The sequence below is a fragment of the Habropoda laboriosa genome, unplaced genomic scaffold (assembly GCF_001263275.1).
Source record: "Habropoda laboriosa isolate 0110345459 unplaced genomic scaffold, ASM126327v1 scaffold65, whole genome shotgun sequence".
NCBI lineage: Eukaryota > Metazoa > Arthropoda > Insecta > Hymenoptera > Apidae > Habropoda > Habropoda laboriosa.
Window position 1 is genome coordinate 3097251 of NW_017100254.1, and position 991 is coordinate 3098241.

A 991-nucleotide genomic window follows, 5' to 3' on the forward strand; every position below is an offset into this window, starting at 1 on the left:
TTGTGTTAGTAAAAACTGAAACATACTAATGATTTAAATAAAATTCTGTTGTATAAAACGCTGTTCTTATCCTATAAGCTTATTTTCATTAACTTTTCACCCCTATTAAACACAATTTCTGCAAAAACTATTTCATTTGCTTTTAACAGTTTTAAATAAACACAATTTACGTACATGTTAACGCGATTTCTGCGTGTGAAAGATCATATTTTCTGTTTATATTTTAATATTATCAATCTAGCGTAGTAACTGGTTGGATAAAAATGATGTAATAAATTACTATAAAAATTCTAGACGATAGAAATAATATGTTTAATCATTACATCTTACATTTTTAGTACATGTTGTTACAACAAAAGTCCATTCTTCTTCCTTCTTCCTTTGTTGTGTCTTCTCTGGGGTTTAAACGTTGCTGCAAGTATTTTCCTCGAGGGAATAAATCGATGGACCTGAGTACAGGAAGGACTCCTTCGTATTATTAGGACTCACAGTTCCAATCTGAGTTCATCTCATTGTCCAGTGTCTCGTCACCCCGTTTGTAATCTATTAAAAAAATTGTATTATTTGATGCAAAATACAATTCTGAAGCCCGTGATAAATATGAGCATACATAGTTTTTATAAAATCTTAGACTAAGTGAAATTTTATATACTTTTATATATTATTTGTTCACGTAAAATCTATACTCGCATTTAGTTCTAATTCCATCCCGTTACATCCCATTGTAAATGTCGATCTGTCTCCTTTAATGTCTATTATAATTAACCATGGTGACGGTGAATAATGCGAAAATGTTATTTTTCCCCCCATTATTGTTCATGAAATCGTGATAAATTATCTGCGCAATTAAGTGCAATGTGTAACAACTAAAGTGTTATTCATCTAAATTGCTCGCATAAGATTAATTAAAAAAGAATTGCGCGGAATCAATTACAAAAGGAAATATCACGGAACAAGAGAAGAAATTCTGGAGACATTAGAAGACGAGTCA

General features: G+C 30.6%; 1 protein-coding gene across 1 annotated transcript in view; it reads right to left on the reverse strand.

The window, feature by feature from the left end:
• Window positions 1-394: 394 nt before the first annotated feature.
• Window positions 395-991, reverse strand: part of LOC108572365 (spidroin-2-like) — a 9796-nt gene continuing 9199 nt past the window's right edge. The window contains exon 6 of the mRNA XM_017934594.1: window positions 395-543. Within this exon, the coding sequence (XP_017790083.1) occupies window positions 528-543 (16 nt within the window). The 3' untranslated portion in view covers window positions 395-527. The remainder of the gene's footprint in view (window positions 544-991) is intronic.